This window comes from Orcinus orca, chromosome 4 (assembly GCF_937001465.1).
Source record: "Orcinus orca chromosome 4, mOrcOrc1.1, whole genome shotgun sequence".
Classification (NCBI taxonomy): domain Eukaryota; kingdom Metazoa; phylum Chordata; class Mammalia; order Artiodactyla; family Delphinidae; genus Orcinus; species Orcinus orca.
In genome coordinates this window covers 15,656,524-15,680,032 of record NC_064562.1, presented here as the reverse complement: position 1 = coordinate 15,680,032, position 23,509 = coordinate 15,656,524, and the positions used below count along the sequence as shown (strand labels likewise).

The following is a 23,509-nucleotide window of genomic DNA, read 5'->3' as shown; positions in this document are numbered from 1 at the left end:
CCTACACAGCTGTCAGGGAATATTATCATACAGATTGACTTCTCCTGACCAAGCCATAGCCCCAAATATTTCCTTGTTGCCCAAAGGTGGGAGATGTTCACAAGATATCATGGCCATGCCGGTGTTCCCAAGGTCAGCCTAGGAAATGCAAACCGCCTAGCAAGTCAAACATTAACTCCATGAGAACAAATCTCTCCAAAACCCACCACATCTGATTCACTGAATCAGTCTGAAAAAAGGTAACTGTAAGAAAGGGGAAAATGTTTGCTATTTTCAGATGTACAGCAATGATTTTCTTCCCTTTTCTCTTAAAACTTTTGTCCCTTCAACCAAGAGAGATAAACGTATAAGTTTCTATAAAGACACCTCCCAAAAGTCTCTCAATTGTGAAAGTAACCAACTTGTCATTATCACATAACCAGAAATAAAAGATACATCAGTTAAATTTGGAGAAAATGAGACATAAATATTGAGAAAACAAATATGCTTATTTAATGGAGTCCCTAGTTCTACCATTTCCCAAATGAGCCAAACACAGAATCCTAATTCATTTAAGTGTATTTTTTTTTAATTTTTATTAAAAAATAATCAGATAATTTTTGTTTTGTATTCGATTATAAAATATGTAAATAATTCAAATAGTTATTAAATTCTTAAAATCATTTCCATGGGTACTTTGTATTTTTCACATCCTAAAGTTTGGATTGAACTGAGGGGCAGGTGAGGTGGGGAGAGGGGGCACATCTGTAATGACTATTTAATAAACTATGCTTTGTGGCTAAATAATTATATATTATGTTTATAAATACTCTCATTCTTTTCAAATTAAAAAATAAAATCAAAACTTTGTTTACCTACAATGTCCAGTAAGCACAGAAACATTTTATACTACCTGAATTCAGAAACACGTGACACTAAACAGTGGGCCACAAATATGATGCAGGAATAGAATAATACAACTCGGGGGCAAAAAATGCTGCAGGAAATTATCCCCTGTGGTATCCACTAGATATACAGTAATTTTTTTAACAGACTAAGTTGTTATTGGTTCATTATGATTATGCTACCACCTTCCAGATGAATATGTATTGTGATATAAACAAATTTAAAAAATAAAAATGAAAAAGTAAGTATATGGTTTTCTAAATGTCTGTTTAATAATTTAAAGTTCAGAATAAAAAACTCAGTTTTTAGTCCCATGTAGTTAGCATCAATATACATGAAAAACGTCTTGGTGAAGGATGTAAACACTAAAAACCTGTATTTTTTCTTGATTTTATATTACTTTATTTTGGTCTTATTAAGCATTACCTGACATCTGTTCTCTACCTCTTTAGATACTCAAAATGCCTTACTCTCTGCTAAATCTACAGAGCTATGCCTAAAATGCTTATGAACTGAATGAATTTGAATTGATTTTAAAATTGTGATGATTTTATGTGCCAACTTGACTGGTTCGTGGGTACCCAGATATTTGGTGAAACATCATTCTGGTATTTCTGTGAGGGTGTCTGGGATGAGTTTAGCATTTCCGTTGATGGACTGCATAAAGCAGATTGCCCTCCGTAATGCAAATGGACCCATCTAATCAGTTGAAGGTCTGAACAGGCCTAAAGGCTGACTCTCCCCCAAATTAGAGGGGATTCCTCCTGCCTGATGCCTTCAAGCTGGGACATTACATTTTTCTTGCCTTCAGACTCCAACTGAAACATCAGCTCTTCCCGGGTCTTGAACCCGCCGACCTCTGGACTGGAAGGAACTACACCATTCGCTCTACTGAGTCTCCAGCTTGCTCACTGCAGGTCTAAGGACTTGTCAGCCTCCTTAATCAGGTGAGCCAGTTCCTTATGAAAAAAAGATATGTGTACATGTATTTCCTAGTGCTTCTATGGAGAACCCTAATTCAGTTATTCTTGGTGTTTCAAAGTTGCCTAAAACACCTAAGCTTCTTTTAAGTAAATATAAAAGGTTCTGTTAATTAAATCTGAATTATCTTGGGCTCTTGAATTGTGGCTTTTAGAATTTCTTCCATCTAATAAAAAGTTACAATTTCACTGTCAGCAATATAGTTTAGATCTCATGTATGTATTCAGAATCCATGCTCTATTGATGGTAATTCAGGCAGTGTAGCCCCTAATGTCTCTGTGCTCAATGAAAGCTACGACTATGAGATCATTCATAGTCTTAGTGAAATGTAAAGTGCCAACATGAGATCAAACAGCAAGGACTGAATTCAAATAACAAGTCAAAGATTTCATCCAAAGCTAAGGTGCACTCACCAACTACATGGTCACAGCTCAGAAAGAGTGATTTTCCTTTTGCTGCTATAAATTTCCTTGGCAGTATCTTTCCCATCTATATCCTCTATTGGCTCAGAGATTTGTACATAGTAATCTCTTCCAACAGTGTTGCCCCTTGAGAAATCAAATTGTTAAATAAACGTCTAGGTTGAAGACCAGTTCAAGATGCTCAATTCTCCTCTACTAAATAAGGTAATAAAAATCACCAGAGGTATGAAAGCTATTGGCAAAAATCTAAGCTTCAAAATACATGAAAAATATGTTGGTGGAGAACACAATCACTTAAAATTTATATTACTAAACAGATAGATAGATATATGTACCAGAACTATTACTTGAAACATTTAGACAGTTTTCACTGTATGCATTTTGCATGTTTTACTAAAGAACGTACTCATTTCTGGTGACTAAAGAAAAAAAAATGTACTTCAACATGTTTTCAATAAAAGAAGATGGCTGTGAAGGTAAAATGCAGAGTTTGAGGCCGGCCAGGGCAAGCTAAAGGTAAATTCTTTGTACTCCAGAGGTACTCAGACACTTCATCCTAAGATAAATGCCTTTTTCATTCTTTCAAAATGTACCAACAAAAATGAATCAGACTTTTTTTTCTTTTCTCTTTTGCAAGGTTTTCTCTTTCAAACTTTTAAAAAAGAGTCTAGGAAAGAAAGAGTGGCAACAGTTAAGAATCGCTATGGTCCTATGGGAACATGGAGTAATACATGGTTTTTTTCCTTGTTTGATATTTGTAAGGCCTACTTCAGGGCACAATTCCCTTACTAGGCACTAGTCAACCCCCAGGTACCCTTTTCTGAGCTCTAGTCCTCTATATTCAACTAACTATGGGGTCTCTATCATTTCATGCTAAGAGGTCTTGCTGATACACCAAACTCAACATATTTAAATATGAAGTTTTCCCTCCTACTTCCTGAAGACTCTCCAGCCTATCCTTGCTCTTTCTACACCTGCCCTGTCTTCAGTGTCTCTCTGATAGACATACCCACCATCTACCCAGCTGCCAAAGAGAAACCTGAGAATCTTCCTAGATGTCTCCCTCTCTCATATCCATTATACTCAATCCATCAACAACACAATCATTTTAATCTTCTAAATTTTTCTGTAATCATTCCTTAACTCTCTATTGATACTGTTAAAAGATGCTAAATGTAGCCCCTCATCATTTCCTACCTGGTTGTCTGCAATAAGCTCCAGTCTGTGCTCTCTAGCCCTACCTTCCTCCAACCATCTTATACTGTACCCATAATTACATTTTCTAACATACACGTTCATTTACTTGCTTAAGTCAAACATTATTTGGGAGCACCTACCAGGTACCAGGCTCTGTTGTAGGTCCAAGGATGTAGCAGTGGAAAGAAAAAGACACAATTCCCTGCCTGACAAAGCTTACAGTTACTGGAGAAAAGAGATAAGAAGCAAAATAAACATGGAAGCATATTCATTACGTTAAGTGCAATGGAGAGAAATAAAGCAGGGGAGGGAGACAGAAGAGATTGGGAGTGGTTGTTATTTTAAAGAGGAGGTCAGAATTTCCTCACTGCAGAAGTCATTTCTGGGAAGGGAAAGGTGAAGAGAGTGAGCTACGGAATGGAAATGTTCAGACAGAAGAAAGAGTAGGCAAGAGTCCTGAGGTGAAAGTGTACCTGGAGGCCTTGCGGAGCAACAGGCACCAGTTTGTCCAGCAAGAGGACAGTAGTAGGAGGCGAGGTTGGAGAAGAAAGAGGGACAGAGCCTAGAGGGCCTTGTGGGAACTTCTCCTCTGGTCGCTGTGCCAAGGATAGACTATAAAGGACAAAAATAAAAGCAGAGAGCAGTTAGTAGATGGTTACGGTAATTTAGGCAGGCACTGACCGTGGTTAGAACATGGCTGGCAGTGCGGAGGTGACGAGAAGTGGTCAGATTCAAGATGGGTTTTGAAGGTACTGACTGTCATAGCCTGAATTTCCAGGAAAGGAGAGCCTAAGACAACTGCTTGCAAACAGGTAGTTTACTGGGAATGTCATCCCAGGAATCAGGAGTACATGACCCGGGCTGTGAAACAGGGAGGAAAAAAAGTGGCAATTTGAGAAATGAGTTATCTAGCTCACTCCACTAGAGGTATCATGACCTGAGTCTCAGTGTATCCATCCTGGCTCAGCTCCTAACCTGTACTGGTCGTGTCTGGCCCTTCCTTGCAAGTTGTGTGTGAGCAGACTTCCTGCCAGAGCTCCATATGGTGCATCAAAGAGGCCGCAAGGCAAGAGGCCAAGAGGTAAGAGAGTATCCAGTTCCCCCTACGCAATGCAAGGCAACGCCTTCATGGGACTGTTTGCTGCACCTGTGACAGCAGTGAGGGGTGGTTCCATGAGGATTCTGAAGTGGAGGACACGGGGGCCCAATATAGACAGTGTTGGAATAATTCTCTAATGGACTATATGTACTATGTGAGAGGTAAAGAAGAGATAAGGATAATGCCAAGAGTTTTGTCCTAATCAACTACAAGGATGGAATTGCCATTAACCAAAAGGGAAAACCGTGGGAAGTATGCTTATGCGACTTGTAAAAGCCAGTCGTGGATCTCCGCATCCTGGGTCCACACGTAACTTTATCTCCTGTCCCCTGCAAATTAGCCACCTCACCTCCAACTCTGCAGTTATACTAAACTCGGTCCTCTGGCTACACCACACTCTCTCAGGTCTCTCTGGGATTGGGCTCAGGTTGGTCCCTCTACCTATCTAGTTTATTTGCCCAGATAATTCCTCATCAGCCTTTAATTGCCAACTCAGTTGACACCTCCTTTTTAAAAAATTTTTAGTGGCGTATAGTTGCTTTACAATGTTGTGTCAATTTCTACTGTACAGCAAAGTGAATCAGCTATACGTATATATATATCCCCTCTTTTTTGGACTGCCTTCCCATTTGGGTCACCACAGAGCACTGAGTAGAGAGAGTTCCCTGTGCTATACAGTAGGTTCTCATTAGTTATCTATTTTATACACAGTATCAATAGCGTATATATGTCAATCCCAATCTCTCAATTCATCCCACCCCCCCTTTCCCCTTGGTATCCATACCTTTGATCTCTACGTCTGTGTCTCTATTTCTGCTTTGTAAATAAGATGGTCTATACCAATTTCGTATATTAACGCATATATGTGGAAAACGAAAAAGCTGGTATACACCATCTTATTTACAAAGCAGAAATAGATACCTCCTTTTAGGTCAGATGCACACCTACCCATTCCCAAAGTATTCTTTGTATTTGTCTGTCTCCTTCCCAGGATGTGACCAGGGAGTATCTTCCTTGAACCCTTAGGGCATATTACAACACTGGAAGATAGTAGGTGCATAATTAAAGTATGTTAAATTAAGGAATAAATGAATGGTTTCTCCGAGTCATTCTATGTTTATTTTAAAAACACAGTATCTGTGCTCCAAACCAACTTCTCATTCAAACTATTTCAATATGTCACCTCATCCCCCGAGACACTGACGATTATGTCCAAAGTCACATAAGTATGTAGTGGCAGGGCAACAATTAAAATTAAATTATTTTGATACCCATCAGAAAAGGCTCCTGCTTTTTCCCAAACAGTTAACTCTTGGACAAGATCCGAGTATAATATGCTCTAGGATATTTATAGAATTAGGTCGTTAAAGAGTAAAAATGCTTACTGCATTTTCTTTTTTTTACTGAAGTATAGTTGATTTACAATGTTTCAGGTGTATAGCAAAGTGATTCATTTTATATGCATACATATATATATATATATATATCTTTTTCAGATTCTTTTCCATTATAGGTTATTACAAGATACTGAACATAGTTCCCTGTGCTATACAGTAGGTCTGTATTGTTTATCTATTTTATATATTAGTGTGTATATGTGAATCCTAAAATTTATCCCTCCCCCTTGCTTCCCCTTTCCCATTTTACTGCATTTTAATACCAACATTCCATTTAACATAAAACTAAGACCATCTGGAAGTAAAATCATTGTAGTGAATCCTAAATCTTAAAAGACTCTTAAGGAGAGGGGTGATATAATCAGATCTGTGCAGTCAGCCCCATGTCACACTTACAAGTAAAAGATCTTTTCAACATGTTGTCTATTAGCTACAGGACTAAACGGTGGTTAATGCTGTTCACGCAGGGCAGAGACCAGCAAACTTCTCATAGGGCTTTGCTGGCTTCATTCCATTTTAATTCTGATGGAAAATGTGAGCACATTAGTTTTAGATTCAATATAGGTTTCTGTCGGGTAAACTTTTTGGCCGACTAGATTTTCTGAACCTAGTCCTTTTCACTTGGAACAAACGTGCTATTCCAGAAGATGCCAACACATCATGTGTTACTGATGCATAACAAGATTACGAGGAAAAATGAAAACATTTAAAATGCAAAACATACCCGGGGAAAAAATTACACAGTAAAGTGACCTGGGAAATGCCCTCAGACATTTTCTAACATTATTTGGAGAATATTTTCATGATTTAGGAGTACACCTAGGTCCTATTAAAACTGCAAAATGTTTTAAGTTTAGGGAACAAAACGGCATACAAAATAAAGCATCATTTTATAATTTATAGTGAATAAAAACCCCTTAAGTTTGAAACTTCCAAAGTTCTATTAAGTCTTTAAACAACTCATATTTAATTATAAGAAACTACAAACTAATATATACTTCTGAAACGTATGGATTAAATCATATAGCTAGAAGTGGTGGCATTTTTACATTTTCCTAAACTAAAATTCCTTAACCAGAAAAATATGGCAGAAGACTCCACTATCTAACTAAATCACTAATCACTCCATAACTCTGCTAACGAATCTTCCATGAATTTCCAATGCCTGTGGGATAAAGTTCAAACTTACCCACGAAGCAACATAATTTAGTCCAGAGTTCTCAAACTTTAGCCGCACACCAGTATCACCTGGAGGGCTTGTTAAAACACAGTTTTCTGGACTCACTCCCTGGAGTTTTTGATTCAGTAGATCTGGGTTGGGACACAAGAATGTATATTTCCAACAGGTTCCCATGTCATGCTGATGCAGGGACCACAATTTGAAAACCACTCTCTAGTAACAATCTAGTTTTGGGGGGGCCATTCAGCTCCCTACACCAACTTCTGGCTCTACACATTTTCTCATCCTCTGATTTTGTGTGAACTCTTCCAATCACTTTATGTTTATAGGTTCTAGAGTTAAATGAAAGAACTCTTACTTAACCTGTGCTCTGCGGGGCAACTGGATTTGTACGCTGTCACAACCACAGTCCAGCTGACCCTGCATCAGCTTTAGCATCACTTGTTACTCATACTCTGGTGTACAAATCTCAAGGCCCTGGGGTCATCTTCCCGTCCTGATGATGGCCATGGCCCTGAGTGGGAGAAGCACGAAACAATATTCTGGGGAAAAAATGTTTTTATTATGACTATGAGCTGCTTCTATCTGACAAGGGCTTGTCAGTGCGGGCAATTTCCCAACTACTCTACAGGAAAGGCATTTCTGCTCTAATAACAAGTAGAAAAGCAGTGGGTGCCTCTGATTCAGGAAAGAGCCTTCCTAGCCTATAGCCATGCTCTCTGTCCCCGAGACAATCTTTTAATCGGTGTAGGGAGAGTTCATGATAAAGATCCGTAGGCAAATTAACAGATTCTCACAAGGCCCAGATGCAGAATTATGAACAGCAGCTGTCCCAAGAAGATATCTTTTCACCTTAATTGAACAAGCAAGGTTGCAGGTGGGCTACTCTGCTAAATTTTTAACAAAGGAAAAGTGATCTGATTTTAACCAGAACTAGTGGTAACTCTTAATCACAAGGAATTTTTCTCATAAACCAACTAATAAAATAACAAAGCTGCCTCACTAAAATTCTGACTTCAGAAGTAATATACTATTAGAGTTGATAGCAGAAAAAGCAAGTAACAGTCAATACAGGAGCCCGAATTCAGTATTTCATTTGTAGAGAACATTTTCTGGAATCAAAGTCTTCAATTATTAGAGGAAAGGAAAACCCATAATGCTTTCTAGCTGAAAGGGGGATAGGGGTGTGGATATGTCCTCAATTTTGTTTTGGGTCATATCTTGTATTATATAAAATTCTACAAATATACCCAAAAAAGAGAATACTAGGTTCTCACAACTCTTTTTTACAAAATTTTAAGGGATTTTTTTTATCATTAAGGAACAAAATATTACAGAATGGAGCCAAATGAGGACCAAGCCCTTCTCCTCGCATATTCCCCACTATCCTAAATTGGCTTATCTACTCCTATTAATATTTTAGGAGCTTTATAGAAATATAATTCACATGCCATAAAATTGACCCATTTCACGTGTTCACGTCAATCCTTTTTAGTTTATGTACAGAGTTTTGCAATCATATCATAATGTAATGTCAGAACATTTTCATAACCCCCCAGACAAGCCCCATAACCCTAGGAGTCACTCCCCATTCCTGCGCACAGCCTCCCACCCCTGGCAACTTGGGGCTACTGACCTGCTTTCTGTCTGTATAGTTTTACCTTCCAGACTTTTCACATAAATGGAATAAGACATGTGGTCTTTGCATCTGGCTTCTTTCATGAAGCAATACTGCTTTCAAAGTTTATTCATGTTATAGCAAGTATCAGTCCTTCATTCCTTTTTATTGCCAAAGAATGTTCTATTATATAGATATACAACATTTTGTTTATCCATTCATCAGCTGGTAGACATTTGGGTTTTTTCCACTTATTGGCTATTATGAGTAACGCTGCTGTGAACATGTGTGTACAAGTGTTTTGGGGACATTAGGTTCTCATTTCTCTTGGGTAGACACCCAGGAGTGAAACTTCTGGGGCATATGGTAGCTGAACGCTTAACAGTGTTAGGAACTGCCAGACTGTTTTCCAAAGTGGCTACATCATTATTTCCAGAAGTAGTGTATGAGGGTTTCGATTCCCCCACATCCTTACCAACACTGGTTATTATCTTTTTGATTGTAGCCATCCTAGTGGGTGAACTAGTATCTCGTGGTTTAGATTTGAATTTTACTGATAGCTAATGATGTTGAGCACCTTTTCGTACGATCACTGGTCACCTGTATATATTCTTTGGAGAAATGTCTGTCCAAATCCTTGCCCATTTTTAAAAGGGGTTATCTTTTTATTATTGATTTTTAAGAGTTCTTTATATAACTGGATTCAAGACCATTATCGGATATATGATTTGCAAATGTATTCTCCCATTCTGTGGGCTCTTTTTTCACTTTCTTGATGATGTATTTTTATGTGATGATCCATTTTATTATTTATTATTTTGTTGCTTGTGCTTTTGGCATCGTATCTAAGAAACTATTGCTTAACCTTATGAATATTTCTATATAATTATTATTTAGATATAAAAATCGTGTATGAATTTTCATATGGTAGAAACAACTTAGGTTCCGACTAACAGTGGTTAAGGGTTCCCATTTCTCTACATCCTTGCCGAGACTTGATAACCTCAGAGTAATTTTGCCTATTTCTTGACTATAACTTGGTAGCTCATATTACTTTAACTTGCATTTCTCTATTTATTTAGTTTCTTTTCCTATATTTCCATCTTCTCTGTTAACGGCCTGTTCATGTATTCTGACATTTTGTATTTTTCTCATTATTGAAGACATTCTTTATATATAATTGATATTAAATATTTCTCAGTTACATGTCTTGTAACATGCTTTACAAGCATGTGAGCTATCCTTTTGCTTGTTTGTTATTTGCTTTGTTGAACTATTATTAATTTTACTGTTAAGAAATTCTAAAATCATTTCTTTATGATCTGTGGTTTTTGCAACTTTTTTTTAACTTTAAGCTTATACAAACATTCTACTCGAAGAGATGTGGTAATGTATAGCTACTAATGGAAGGGACACAAGAACCAAGCTGTCTTGATTTGAATCTAGATTTTACCGTGTATTACTTTGTAATCTGAAACAAATTATTTAACTTCTCTGAGCCTGCTTCCTCATTTATAGGATAGGGGGAACAAAAGCACCTATCTCATGCTGTGTGGCATTTAAATGAGTTAGTAAACTGTTTAGAACAATACATGGAACATTAGCTATTATTATTTTCTTCTAAACACTTTCACTTTTTGAATTTTACCTTTAGCTTTCTGATATACTTGGAGATGATTTTATACATGGTATGAAGTGAGGTTTTCAAACAGTCCACTTTTCCCCACTGATCTCCAATGTCCCCTCTGACACATTACTTCCTTATATATATGATTCTCTACCATGTTCCATATAAGTCTATAGCTACCCTAGGCCATACCACACTATTTTAATTACTATAGCTATTAAACTGTAAAACCATAGTGAGTTTTTATATCTAGAAGAGCAAGTATACCTAACTTGCTCTGTGCTGAACATCTACAAATGCAGGCATTTACAAGTGAAAGGATAACAACGCTGACATTTGTATCCTTGGATTTGTGAATTATAAAATCACAAACAAAATACGTTATTGTCTATTCGATGACTAGTATTTTATGTAACTATAAGAATGCTACTTTCTTTTTAACCCCTAGACCATTTTGATTATTTTGTAAATAATAAGGTAATGATTCACCGAAAGCCACAGGAATAATAAACAAAAAGTCTAGACTAAGAAGTAAAACATTATAGAACTTTTTTTGGGGGGATGGGTAATTTTGCTCATTTATCTTGTAAGTACAAATAGGGGATATGAAATCCTCAGCAGAAATTTCAAACTCCTTAAAAAGCAAATACAAAACTCAAAACAAAGCCCCAAAACAAAGGACCAAGTATTCTCACACTCAGTTTGCAAAATCACAGCATGGATTCACAGTTACTGAAAAAATAGTCAATGGAGAGGTAGAAAAATTAGGATAAACACCACAGAAATTTTACCTGGTAAAGACAGTTCATCAATTATTCTAAAATATTCTGCAGCAACTTCTCAAAACCGTAAAACACAACGTGTAAATCTAAAGGATCCCTGTGCAAGTGATACCCTACAGTGGGAAGGAACGATGACCTTGTAGTTTTAGCATTAAGAAGTAAATCTGGAGAGGTGTGAGTACTCACTCTTGAGGGGTAAAGCTGCGTATCACGTTGCTCATTTGCAGTCACAGCTACAAGTAATCTCTTTAGATTAACATTTGCAGGAAATCAGGAAGAGGCAAAAACGGGAAGGATGCCCCATTCTTCAAGGCAAGATGTAATTTTTTTTTCCTAGAAAATAACTCAATTGTGTCCCTGATTTTGCCTTCTCCTCACCTCAGATGGTGAGGTTCTGTGACCCAGAAGAAACTGCATATACGTGGCATTCCCGTGAGCACTAAATTATGACAGCCTAAATGTGGTTGAACATACAGTACTTTTTTACAAACTAGTACGTATTATAGTAAATGGGAAAATCGAAGCAAAGTTATCAGCTCTGAGCTTATTCATACACTGGAATATTTATTTCTGGTGGTGGTGGTAGTGTGTTTTTGTAATTTGTCTCTTAAATAAAATGTTCACGTGGCAAAGACTCTGGCTTTCCAAACATTCTGCCTAAATATTACAGCAATCCTCAAGTCAAATTTAAACGTAATTCTTCAAAGAACAAGAACAAAAACTCTGGAATCCCAAGTTCTGGTTCTGCCACTAGAAGTAACAGGGAGACTTTAGATAAGTCACCTAACAACTGCGTGCCCCTGTTTCCTCCCTTGTGAGAATAAGAGAACACAAGCAGATCATTAGAATTAACTGGGCCTTGCTCAAATAGGAGTGTAGGCGCCTGCAGTAATTTATTTTTACTGGGCGTACTTTAGGTTGTGCGGATGTTTGTTTATATAATGGCACCTTATTTTCTGTTGAAGAAAACCCTCCGCTGCATCATCCCACACACAAACTACTTCCGCTCTTACTTGAAAGGAAATTCCTTTTCAAGGTTCACAGTACATTAGAGACAGCTGCATTGCTGAGCTTCCTCCAGAAACTTTAAAAAACTTCAGATGTAGCCCATGCATGACATGGATCATGAAACAAGACAATCTCAAGCGCTTAGACTGCCCCTTCTCTTACCCTCTTTTAACGCTATATTTTCTGGAGTTGTTGCCTGCTTACATTAAGGGGTGTGTGTGTGGGGGGGGGGGTGTGTGTGTGTGTGTGGTGTGTGGTGTGTGTGTGTGTGTGTGTGTGTGGTGTGTGTGTGTGTGTGTTTAATTTAAATCCAGTTCCTGAGGGAATGCAGGAACTTTCTAAAGCAGTGACTATCTTGAGTGCTAATTTCCAAAGCAAGAGAAGGTAAAAAGTACATTTCCATTTAATGACATTTCAACAACAGACAGTCACTACGCTATTAACTTCCAAAGAGGCAATCCTCACTTCAGACCACACATTCCCTGGGTATGTTTCCATATTGCCCTGGAACTCACTAAGTGTTTGTCTGGAAAACTCAATTCTGGACTCAGGACCAGTAAAACAAGAATACCAAACTAGGTAAGAATTCTGGCGTAGAACGTTTCCAGCAGAAGCAAAGAAGCGAGTTATGACTTGGTTTATTTCAGAACAGTCACCAAAACTGCCTGTATAGCTACAAAGACAAACGACTTGCATTGGGAATAACATGTTGAATATAATTGGAGGTGGGTGCAGGGCTCAGGAGTATGGTGCTTTCTGAGGGTAGCTGATAGAGCCAAACTCTGAAAAGATTTCCAAGAGCCTACCAGGTGTCCAATGACAAGCTGGATACAGAAATTACTTAATCAATGTACCTGAGAAAGAGATGGGAAATTTGGGGTTCACTTTGTTTCACTCTGCAAGAAACCCTTCACTCCAGATTTGGACTGTTCCAAGTAAATTAAGACTTATGACCCCTTCTTTATCATTAGTGGCAATATTTTAATAATGCTAGGACAAGTGTTTCATTAAACAACAGGTCATACTAATGTAATATTTTATGAAAGGACATCTAAACCAGATAGGTGGGTAAGTTACCTTTGAAAAAAATTCTGACAATTCCTTTTAAATACCATTAATAAAATAGGTTTTTCTTTTGGTCAGAAAAAGGGGGTTAGAGGTTCTGCCGGCAGGTAAAGAATGAACTGAAATTTATTAACTCTAATCCCGTGTGTACCAAATCCCTTGGGGTAGCTTAATCAACTGCAGCTTTCTGGGCTCAGCTCCCAAAGACTTGGTTTAGTAGATTTGGGATGGGGTATAGGGAATTGCATCTTTAAAGTGACCTATGGTGACTGTGATGTAGGAAGTACATTGAACCATGCTGTGAGGAAAACTGCAGACTCCTTGTTTCTCAGATGGATCAGTGCTGATTACACACGGCTCGTCAATTGATTCCCATTCAATAGCCATTGCAGCAAACCCTCACTCAGCTCACAGGAACATCTGCATAAAATCCTCAAGTCCCTCCAGTGAAGCCAGAAAGAGGAGGAAAATCAACTGATCCTGAATTCTGGTCTCCCCTGCCACAGTGCACCAAGCTGCCACAAAGAAAACACATTGGCCAACGGCTATATTATTGTTGGCAAGCACCAAACTTTGCTCAAAACCTTTACAAATGAAACCCAGCTGCTTAAGCTCAATACCAGATGTCTTCTACAATGTGTGGCTTTGATAGATTAAATTGAGCATAAGAAAGAGATGAAATATATGAAAATCTAATTTGCAAGATGTTTGTCATTAAGTCTACTTAACCAAAAAGGACAGAAAATTTTTATATTTCTCACTATAAGAGGTTAAGTAGGGTAGATTAACAATATTCATAATAGCTATTAAAATGCATGTTATGAGTAAACTGTTTAGTGTATATTTTTAAAATCCAGTCCAAAAACAATCTCCAAAAATGCCCAAGAATGTCTTATGCCTGTAAAATCATGTGATTTAGCATGAGGGTCCTTTTCATTTAAATCCATTCCCCAATTTGAACATGTTTTCACCCAGGGCATAGGAAATTAAGTAGGAAATATTTAGTGATATTCTCCAATTTCAATAAACTGTCATAATCCTATGAAAACATACATATAAAAAACATGTGTGTGGACATGTATCATATGTACAAGAAAGTATGGAAGTAAAAAGGCAATTTGTTTAGGAACCTCAATTAAGTGGCATCTACCCTTCTGTTACCACGTCACAATGAAACACTTTTTCTGTTGTTTTCCAGGTCACTGCACAGTGCTCAATAACTCAGCTGATTTCAGAGCCTAAATTAAACTCAGAGCCACTCAAATATTCCTCCAATGAACTGCTGCATATTCCCTGACTTAAATGAGCTAATAGTTAAAGGGCAAATACAGCATATTACTCTTACATTAACCTTTTTCTTTTTTCAAAACAGAAACATGAAAAGCATAATGGAATTCAAAAGCAATAAACAATTGAGCATATTAACTCTAACCAAGACAAACATTCAGTTGAGATTTAGCTCCATAAAAGAGTGCATTATCATTTTAAGTACACACGATTACAACTGGCAGGTTATTATTTTTTCAGATTTGAAAAATATTGTCTTAAGTTTTCTTTTAGAGAAATCAAAATAAAGGTAAACATTTTAGCAAAGACTAGTTTGATCATGAATATTTCTACAAACACAGTAACAGAAAGATAATTTCATACAAAGTTTATAAAACAAACCTGGCCTCACATTTTCTGACGCTGTATACTATTGGCCTTGGCATAGTTTATAGTTAAAGGAAAACAGAAATAACCATAAAAAATGTTAAGATGCCTTATTATATTAAATTGTCTCACACTTGGCTGATATCTTACCAATGCAGTTCTCGTATCACAAAAGTTCCAAACTGATGCAAAACTGATTCCTTACCTGTAAAACTCCCATTAAAACTGTGAAGATACCAAGTCGAATATGGGGACATTATGTTCCCACATTATGACCACAGGATACTCTCAGGCAGTAAAAACCTATGCACCAAAGCCAGTTTTCTGCGTGTACTCAAGGTTTCTAAAAAGTGAATTCGATATGTACGTTCATTCTCCTCTGGACTCCAGAAGGGATCAAAAGCATAGTTTCAGACACTCAATTTCCCAGAATTTGATCAAATGAAAGATGTATACTGCTAGCCACAAACTTGTGGCCTTTTAGGGATCATAATGCAAAATTTATGAGATGTTCTTTGTGAGACATAAGGTTTGCAACTACTGTTTCAATAAAGGAGTAAAAGTTGTATGTAACAATACGACAAAACTAAAGTCTGCCAAGAGAGTACATTACTTGTTTCATATGTTATTTTTTGCCACCACTTGATATCTTGAATTTCTTCAGCATCTTTTTTTTAAAGAACAACAACAACAAAAATCATACCCCTCCATTTACTATTAAAATAATTCTATAGAAACTACAGAAATATATTACCATAATTTTGGTAGTAACATTTCCTGGATACCAAAGTTCACGTAAAAATAAAGTGTTTTTTATAATTTTTCTACACATATAGCTAATAAGTCACTTAGTAGCCAACAGGAATTCATTATAAACAAAGGAATACTAGAAGTATACATATTGCTATTATTAATGACAGTAGCAGCTATACTAGACGTTTCTGATTATCAACCTAACCCAAAACCTCTTCTAGAAAAAACTTCCACTGCCCACTGTATCTGTTATTGTCTGGTGACCATCTTGGTATTGAGTGACTACACATCCCACCTGGGTTACATTCCATCATTGTTAGGGTCAGCAGTCAATCAAATTCTCTCTCCAGAAAGTTAAAAATAAGAAACAGTGAAACATTTATCAGTTAACTCTGGAGAGCTAAGCAAAAATGGTCTTGGAATATCAGGAAATGCAGACACTACCTTGGGTCGTGTGCAAAATAATGAGTATGTCTAAGGAGGCAGACTCCTCTATACGCCAAGTATTGTACTAGGCACTGGGGATTCAGCAATAAATAAAATGGACGTGGTCTTTCCTCTAAGAAGGTGAGCTTCCAGCAGGAGAGTGACATGTATAATGATACATCATGATATGTACCATACAAGAGAAATAAAACTTACAATGAGGGATTATATGAAGGGGATCTCATTTAATCTGGATTGCTAAGGAAAAGTTAACTTAGTGACATTTAAGCAAATGGATAAGCAGAGTAGAAAAGCAAAGAACTTTCCAGGCTGTGGAAATAGCATGTGTGAAACACCTGAGGAGAGAGGAGTTTGGATCATTCTGGACAGGAAAGGCTTGATAACCGCTGAGCAGTGAGGTGAGCCAGGGCCTCGCTGATGCCAAGCCTGGAAGGCCGTAGAAAGGTCTGGATTTTACAACGCAAGGAGTGTCTGCTAAAGACCTTTAAACAGAAAAAAGGGAAAAGACATCCAGAGGGAAGAAGGGAATGTCCTCTGGGTCCCACGGGGCCTGTGTTTCCTTTAGCTTTTCTTTATGTCTTCATTTGACTTCTTCCTCTACTTAAGTTTCTGTTCTTTTGCCCCAAAAAATATCAATACTAACAATGTGATTTTATACACATTATGAATTAATATGGAAGTTAACTAATTATGGAAGGAATGCAACAGAGATGACATCAAGCAAGAAATCAGTTAATCCAAAAGCCCCAGATTCTCCAGTGTTACAGGAAAAGTGCTGGGGCCTAGAAATAAGAACGAGGTTATTCTGAGCTCATAGTCACAAAATCGTAGGTAGATATTTTAATATGAATAGTTACACACACACACACACACACACATCGATTACGATGGGCAGAGTAGCTGTTTTACAGATGGAAGAGACTATAATAATCAAGACCAAAAGGGTCCATCTAAACCTAAAATGTAGCATAAGAAAGCTTGATAGACAATGTAGCTGATTTTAATTGTCAGTACTTTGTCTCACTTAAAGATTTGCCCAATGTCCTGTATGAGTTCTAAAAATAAATCCACATTTGGAAAGTGAGGGGAAAAAACATATTCACAAATTTGTTCCTGGCAGTTCTAAGTCCATAGAAGAGTGGTAAAATGTTATTTCAGATTCAATTGACTCATAGACCAAAAAAAAAACAAAAATAAAAACGAATGTGAATTACTCGGATCTTTCTAATACTATGATTCTTCCAGAAGCCTTCAAGTATTTGTAATTTAAAGATTAAATTATCTATGCACAGATATTGAGAGATATGTATGCTTTACATACATGGTTGCCACCACTACATATTTAAAGAGGATAACTTCTCATAACAAAAGGTAAAACCAAATAATGTGAGTTTGCACTCAATAGTTATGTGAATGTCTCTTATCCAATCTATTCTGCAGAATTTAAGTTGAGAACTATAATTTAGCCACTCTCCTTCCAGGTAAATTACCACAGGTCAAATTTCTTACATCTGTGATGCTCACCACAGTGTGCAGTTACTGCCAATTAACAGCCAGAGATTAACTGTTGGAAGTGTCACATAAGAGCTGTAGTAGAAAACATTTTAAACACAGAACCACATTTATGCATTTAACAGCTGTGTCCGTCTAACAGTTCAGAGTTTCACTATATTTTGCCATATGGTAACGAGGATCATTTCCACTTAAAAATATTGCCAGGGCTTCCCTGGTGGCGCAGTGGTTGAGAGTCCGCCTGCCGATGCAGGGGACGCGGGTTCGTGCCCTGGTCCGGGAAGATTCCACATGCCGCGGAGCGGCTAGGCCTGTGAGCCATGGCCGCTGAGCCTGCGCGTCCGGAGCCTGCGCTCCTCAACAGGAGAGGCCACAGCAGTGAGACGCCCGCGTACCGCAAAAAAAAAAAAAATTACCAAAGGTCTTCCCTGGTGGCACAGTGGTTAAGAATCCACCTGCCAACGCAGGGGACACAGGTTCGAGCCCTGGTCCGGGAAGATCCCACATGCTGCAGAGCAACTAAGCCTGTGCGCCACAACTACTGAGCCTACGCTCTAGAGCCCGTGAGCCGCAACTACTGAGCCCGCGAGCCACAACTACCAAAGCCCGCGCAGCTAGAGCCTGTGCTCCGCAACAAGAGAAGCCACCGCAATGAGAAACCCGTGCACCGCAATGAAGAGTAACCCCTGCTCGCTGCAACTAGAGAAAGCCCGCACGCCTCAACGAAGACCCAACGCAGCCAAAAATAAATATAATAAATAAATTTTTTTTAAAGAATTACCAAAAATTGACACCCTAGAGCAATATCACCATTTTAATTTTGAAACTACACATTCACAGCCATGTTTGTTATTCTCCTGTTACTGCATTTCCTATCTGCCTTAATTCTAGTGAAAAAACTTAACAGATTTTAAAAAAATTTTAAATTAGTGTCAACCAGATCAAACACAAATATTACAATAGGAAACCTATGGAATATGACCTGGCAATGAAGAAGCAGGATGTAAAATCTGGGTTACATAAAACTGCAGGGGCCACGGAGACTGGGACCTGCTTTTGTTCATTGGGTTTAGGGATTTTCCTGTATTCCAAAAGAGCTAATTCCTACTTCCTATCTCGCCTTTTTTTCCAGGAACTCTTTGTTGATATAGAATTACTCCTAAAGAACAAAAGTTGCCTGTCAATTTTTATTTTATTCTAATTGCTGTAAATAATCTATTACCTTGATTTTACAGTAGGGCAGGGTGCTGTGGAAATGTTCACATATACGTTTAACAAGAAGCTAAATAAAATCTCACCTTTTTAAATGCCAGAGCATGAGGCCCATCCAGGTCAGGAAAGGCACATTGTTGCCACCAATGTGTTAGAACAACAAACAGAAAGAGTCCTTTAGTTTTTAGGTCTGTCAATCTATGACCTTTATAACCTCACTGAATTCCTTTGGCAGAAATTAAGAAGAACGGTAGCGACCAAAATGATGCCTCAATACTGTTTGCACATTGCACTATACCCATTAGTATTGCCTGTAATTCTCCACTGTGTTTTGAGAATAAAGGGGCAAGGTGGTATCAATAGCTCAATCTTTAAAATACTACATTTGAAGTAGAAAGGAACACTACAGATTTTCACCATCACAGGTCATATTTTCAGTTTTAGAAGAAGGCATTTCCACATTTCACGATCCCGAGTTTTAAAAAATGCATTCCTGAAGAAACCACAATGTGCCAATATAAAAAACACAAAGTTCAAAACCTACCAAGATGTACCCTTGCTTCCCTTTTTCTAAGCCTGTGTCTTTTCAAGTAAAACACTGAAGATAAGATATAAGCAATGATAAGATTTAGGCTGATGAATCACACCACACCACACCACCCCCCACCCCCCACCCCCGCCCACAGGCCACCCTAGCTACTCTGTTCTGCATGTGAAGCGTTCTCCTTTCCACTGACTGTGACTTTGCAGAGCTTTGTACCATGTAAAGTAGAATTGGAATACTGTACGTATTCCTTCCATTTAGAACTTTTAGGTTTCCATATACTTAAATAACTAAATATTTGTATTAGCCTGAAGCACAGACTCTCCAAATGTCTCAAGTTGTCATTTTGAAACACATTCGCTTTAAATGAGTATTTAAGGTCTCAGTACATTAATCTTGGCTTTGCCATTCACTTAAGAAGTCATGACCACTTGCTTTGTCTGTGCTTCATATTCACCTATCTTTGTGATAATCATTCTCACTGAAGTACAGGCAGAATTAATAATCATAAAGCATTACAGGTTGTCAATGAATATTTAGCTTCAATAGTCAAAGTTGCTTAGTCTTGATTGAGCTTATAGTCCCTGTCTACAGCGCATTCTGTTTTCATCCAGGCAGAATAAAAAACAAACAAACGTGAAACTTATTTTTTATAAGGCTACAGGTAGAGAAATTCCTCAAAAAAAAAAAAAGTTAAAATTTCACTAGTGACAAAGCTGGGAATATAAATTGGGATTCAGTATGTTAATCACACTAAGATGAGCTATAGAATTCTTTTAAAATCTTGTCTCAGTTTACATTTCCAGATTGATTGTCTCCTATTCCTGCATAGATTAACATTATTACTAATGATACTAAGAGCAAAACTTCAGACAATACTGTGCACCAGTTACTATTCTAAATGCTTTATGTGTATTTACTCATTTAATAATCAAATCATTCCTATGGTTAGTTATTATTATGCCTATTTCACAGTTGAGAAAATCAAGGCACCTATAAGACACCTCATTTGAGTTTACACATCTAGTAAGTGGTAGAGCTACGATTCAAACTCAGGCATTCTGGGTCGGGAGTTCATACCCTTAACCACTATGCTACAGAATCAACTGATAGACACACACAGACGCACACAGGCACTCACGTGAAAGGGCTCTGGACAGGGAGTTAAAAAGGTTACGCTTGGTAGAAGAAAGCAGGGAATGTCTCTGGGCTTCAACCTTCTCACTGGAAAAGTAAACCAACTACACAATACTATTTTAAGGTGTAATCTAATCCTACCGTTTATGATTCAACGATTCAATCTGTAACATACAGCCTTTTTACTTTTGACTGACATAACTCAATAATTAATTCAGGTATTCATATGTTTCAAGGAAAATGCTAAAAGAGAATGAAAAATTACCCTTAGGAAATCAAGAAACAGCAGTAGCATGAGTAGAGGAATAAGAATTTCACCTATATTTGAGTTTCCTGGAACATTCTTAAGAAAGTTTCCCAGAGGTCTTTCTATCTCTTCTAGAAGGTACCAGATTATAACAATTTTTGGAAAACAAACTAGCAAACCAAGTAAATGAACTACATGTTGTTCCTTCACATCAATACACAAAACTCCTTCTGAGTTACACTTATCTATACCAGAAATTAAAAGCACTTTTCACGGAGCCAAGCCACAATACCTAAATAGTGTCATGGAATACTCTGAGATTATGAAAACATTCATCTTTAAGTGCCAATCAAAATACATGCCAGTTGGTAATACATGCTTCCAAATAAATAGTATTGCCAAATTGGTTCTATAAAATGCATTCACAGGTATATGAGGGTGAACTGTAAATGTATTTTGATCTCATACATATTCCCTTGTCACCTGGCTTAATTTTATAAAGCCGCTATTTCCTTATTTCCAACCTCGTGACTCCCTTGTTGCAAATCACCGTCACAGATAATTGTTTCCTATTCGTTAAGTTATCTTTCTTCTAACTTGAAAATAGCTCACCTACTTTTATAATTACTCTTTTAGTTAAAATAATTTTTTTAAATTGCCATCCTTTAGTCAACTGTATAAAAGAATAATTCTCCTGGACAAAATGATCACTAAGCAAGCCCCTGTTCTTAAATATGGATAAACATCTGACATATTCACAAATTACAATTATTGCCATTATAAAACTACAGATTTACTCAATGCATCCATATAAAAATGACAATGAACTTCAAAGTTAATTAGCTAATGTATAAAAAATCTAACAGTATTCAAACTAAAATGATCAAGTTTATTAGAATTTTTGTTTTCTTAAATTCTTCACATATAAACTGTCACCGTATGTTGACAATCAACTTCATACTCAAAGTTCCAAACTAGATTGCATTTAATTCTTAATTGCTAGAGAAAACAGAAACTTTGCATCCCTTTTAAAACTATTCTAACACACTATCGAGAAAGCGTTGCCATGATACAGAAAGTAGTAAAATTACAGAGCAGTTGGAGGATGGGGGTTGGAAATGTTTAGCCACTGAACTTCTGCCCTGAACTTTCCCTTCTGTGATAAAAACCACGAAACCAGCCATTAACGGAGCCCCCTGTCAGCACTGTACTGTGGGGCACTGGTCTTCTTACCCCTCGTGTGCATAGACAGAAGAATAAGCAAGGCAATGTGAAGCTGCCAGTTTAGTTCGTCCAGCCAACCCATTGCAGCAGGAGAGTCGTCAATGTGACCTGCCTGTTTAAGCCTCCTGTTTCTTGCCTTTCCTTCTTTCAACTGAGACTCCTCTGCTGCCACTCTTGTCAGAGCTTCCGGCAAGCCTGCAGCAAGCCCTAGACAGGACCGTGAAAGACAAGCCTGTTACAAACTGGTTCTGTCACCACGGAGACTTCAACTGATCACCTCGTGGGGAGGACAACAAAGGGTGGTGAGGACCCCGAGCCAGACTGTTTTCTTAAGAAAGGAGCCTGACCCAGCTGCCCACACAAGGGCCAGCACAGGCGGGACTTTGCTCTGTACTGGCCACGCCAAAGTCCCCGCAGCTCCCGGGCAGCTGTGGAAAGATTCCAGACCGACACACACCTATGCTTTGCCGACATGCAATTACTTATTTCTTCTGCTAAGGTTTTTTTTTCTCTGCTAAGGATTGTAAGTCCGTGGGAATTGTCGACAGACAAGGAGAAATAAATTTTTTTTCTTTGATAAAATGACAGAAATATTGCAACACATCCAAGTGTTATGGCATTTTCTCACATGACCTCAACATTTAAATAATGAGGCAAATGCCTTTGAATCAAATGCACAGATACAAAAAAGGGTCACTTGTAAAAAGCCATCCTTAATGAATATTTCAGTTAGGCTACTCACTTAAATTAATTAATTTGAAATGACTATAGTTTGAAGTTTCCTATATAGAAAAAAAAGAAGTACTGTGAACTGAACCAATTTTATTATGTGAATAAAACCAAGGTAAGTTATTCAATTTTTTTAGATGTTAATTATAATTGTGCCTCAATGTAAACTATGAACATTTTGTAATATTTTAATTTTCCATGAGATTCTGAGTGACCGTTTCCAGTACTAAAGAACATCTTAAAGGGCTATTTGTTTTACTCTGGGAACTATCGATAATAAAAGAACAGCAAGAAATATAAATGAATTGTCAGTGTGTGTAGAAACTACACTATCACCACAGACAGATACAAACAGAAGTACTTATTAAACCTAATCCATTTGCATGATAAAGGATTTATGAGTATGAGAGCAGAGACATAGCTCCGTGGTTATATCTAAGGTAGCATGAGAATGTGTTTACTTGAAATTTTAAGAATTATTTTCTTGGAAAAAAAATCTCTGCTCGCTTCTCCTTTTTAAGAGACACGCCTACCCCTCCACACACATACCAGCACCTCACAGCACCACCCTAGTAGGTGGCATGCAAATCTATTCTCCAGTTTAAAGTAGTTCAACAATTGCTTTTTAGGATTTAACCAATACTACTATCAATCCAACACCCTCAACTCAGTTTCATAAGATGGAATTTAACAGAAATATAGTATTTTTAATCACATAAAAAATTTTGGAATATCCTAAGTTTAGACTACACGTTTTGCATTTCACAGAATCCATGAAACTTACTTGTCA

At 37.5% G+C, this 23,509-nt stretch overlaps 1 protein-coding gene across 5 annotated transcripts in view; it reads right to left on the bottom strand.

The window, feature by feature from the left end:
• Positions 1 to 23,509, bottom strand: part of BMPR1B (bone morphogenetic protein receptor type 1B) — a 421,980-nt gene that overhangs the window by 94,476 nt on the left and 303,995 nt on the right. The window contains exon 1 of one of the 5 annotated variants that reach the window (XR_004475285.2): positions 22,000 to 22,087. The exons of 3 other annotated variants lie outside the window; for them this stretch is intronic. Coding sequence is in view for 1 of the 2 variants with exons in the window: in XM_004276990.3 (XP_004277038.1) it covers positions 22,000 to 22,072 (73 nt within the window). In the remaining variant the exon portion in view is untranslated. Of the gene's footprint in view, positions 1 to 21,999; positions 22,089 to 23,509 lie in introns of those variants that run through there. One more of the 5 variants, XM_004276990.3, reaches the window with a different exon arrangement.